This window comes from Frankliniella occidentalis, unplaced genomic scaffold, assembly GCF_000697945.3.
Source record: "Frankliniella occidentalis isolate FOCC.00 unplaced genomic scaffold, Focc_3.1 Scaffold100, whole genome shotgun sequence".
Taxonomy (NCBI): Eukaryota; Metazoa; Arthropoda; class Insecta; order Thysanoptera; family Thripidae; genus Frankliniella; species Frankliniella occidentalis.
In genome coordinates, this window is record NW_026267229.1 from 889466 (window position 1) to 891119 (window position 1654).

The 1654-nt window shown below is 54.2% G+C and overlaps 1 protein-coding gene across 1 annotated transcript in view; it reads right to left on the reverse strand.

Annotated features, from left to right (window-relative positions):
- Nucleotides 1-1403: 1403 nt before the first annotated feature.
- The window catches only part of LOC127749855 (uncharacterized), a 26368-nt gene continuing 26117 nt past the window's right edge, over nt 1404-1654 (reverse strand). The window contains exon 3 of the mRNA XM_052269733.1: nt 1404-1440. Within this exon, the coding sequence (XP_052125693.1) occupies nt 1404-1440 (37 nt within the window). The remainder of the gene's footprint in view (nt 1441-1654) is intronic.

A 1654-nucleotide genomic window follows, 5' to 3' on the forward strand; every position in this document is an offset into this window, starting at 1 on the left:
GCTGCCATACGCACGCTGCCGATTCCTCGTTGGCGCGGCAAATCACGGCGATGACTCACACGCCGGCCGTCGCGTCGCGGGGCCCGGCTCGGGCGGATACAGCAGAACGGGGCAAAAACGTGAACGCTAACGTAAAAGCCGATTATTTATATTTGTTATTTCCGGCGTTAGCCTGTAACTCAGTGGTCCTTAAAAAATCAGGCAAAAATGCCAACGAATACACCTGTGCGTGTGCGTAGTGAGCTGTGGGCTGTGGGCTGCTTTAACTGACCGCGTTCAAAGTAGTAACAAGCTTGTGACGCGATCGCTTTAAGCACTTTTACTTTTACCGCAACGATTTATAGAGTCCCGTTACTTCATATTTTCTGCTAATAAAAAGGGAAGTAATCTGAAACACAACCCATCTTGTACTGTTAGCGCACTGAGGTAGGGGGGCCGAGGCATGCCGGAAGCGTCCACCAGGAACCCTCTAACGACGGCGCGAAGATCAGGGGCACACGCTGCTTTTGATACATTTCTGTTAGCTAGACAGTTGTTTTCTAAAGCAGCACCAGTTGCCTGGCGTCGGTCCAGGCCCTCCGCCACAGCCCAGCTGTCCGCCGCAGGCCGCAGGCGCCCTTCCCCCCATCTCCGCTCCGCAGGACGGGCGCCGGGCAGGCCAAACGTCTGTAGTGCCTCTCACTTCGACAGGCGATCGGTGCCGCCCTAGGTGGTCCCGTCGCCACCGCCCATGCCTGGGTCGTGCGTGCACCTCGTGCACGGAAGGTCATCGGGCGTCGACGGCATGTACCTGAGGTACTTTACCCCGTCGCTCGGGGCTTCTCGGTGCAGAGTTGGCCCCAGCTAAGCCCCACCAGTAGCCCGTCCGGGTGGCCGGGTCGGCCGCTCACCTCAGCAGGTGCTTGTCCAGCCGCAGCTGCGGACATCCAGCGCGCGCGTCGTCGCTCGCGGAGGAGGAGAGGCAAATTTCTCGAACTGCGTGAATCATCAGCGCAAGGTCACTGCCATCTGATTGGGCGGCCCACCCCACCCCGCCCCGCCTACGCACCCGCCTGATACGGAGGGGGAAATGGGTAAATAATGAAGCCAAGGTCAAGTAAGCAGAGCGCTTCATGATAAGCCCCCAATTAGGAATATTTACAGATAGCATCAATATTAATGCTGTTGCCCGCTGTACCACACCAACAAATTACTGATCAGTCTCTTGTAAATCTTTAAATAGTAGAAATGTTTGATGTGGTAAGGCAGGTGGGTGACATGACTTCACAGATAAGATTGCAGCAGTGTCATGACAACCACACCCTAAGATAACACATGTCTTTCCTGTGTTTGTCCTCTGAAGTTTGCTTTCTGTCAATGAAAAACATTTTCGGACCTTGTAATGCTGCAGTTATTTTACAATCTTAATTTCCATCACCACCTGATTTTTGGACTTGGTACCTAACCAACACAATTGTCTTTGCTATAAACCATCTACAGGGTGGCCCTCACAGACCCCGGAATATTGCGTAGTAATACTGTACCGCATGCAGCCGTGCGGGCGGGCTTGCCTACCGTCTCTCACTACGGCGGCGACTGAACCCCTTAGCGAGTAGGCAACGCGTCGACATGCCTGCATGCGGTACAGTATAACTCAATAGTACTCCGGAGTCTG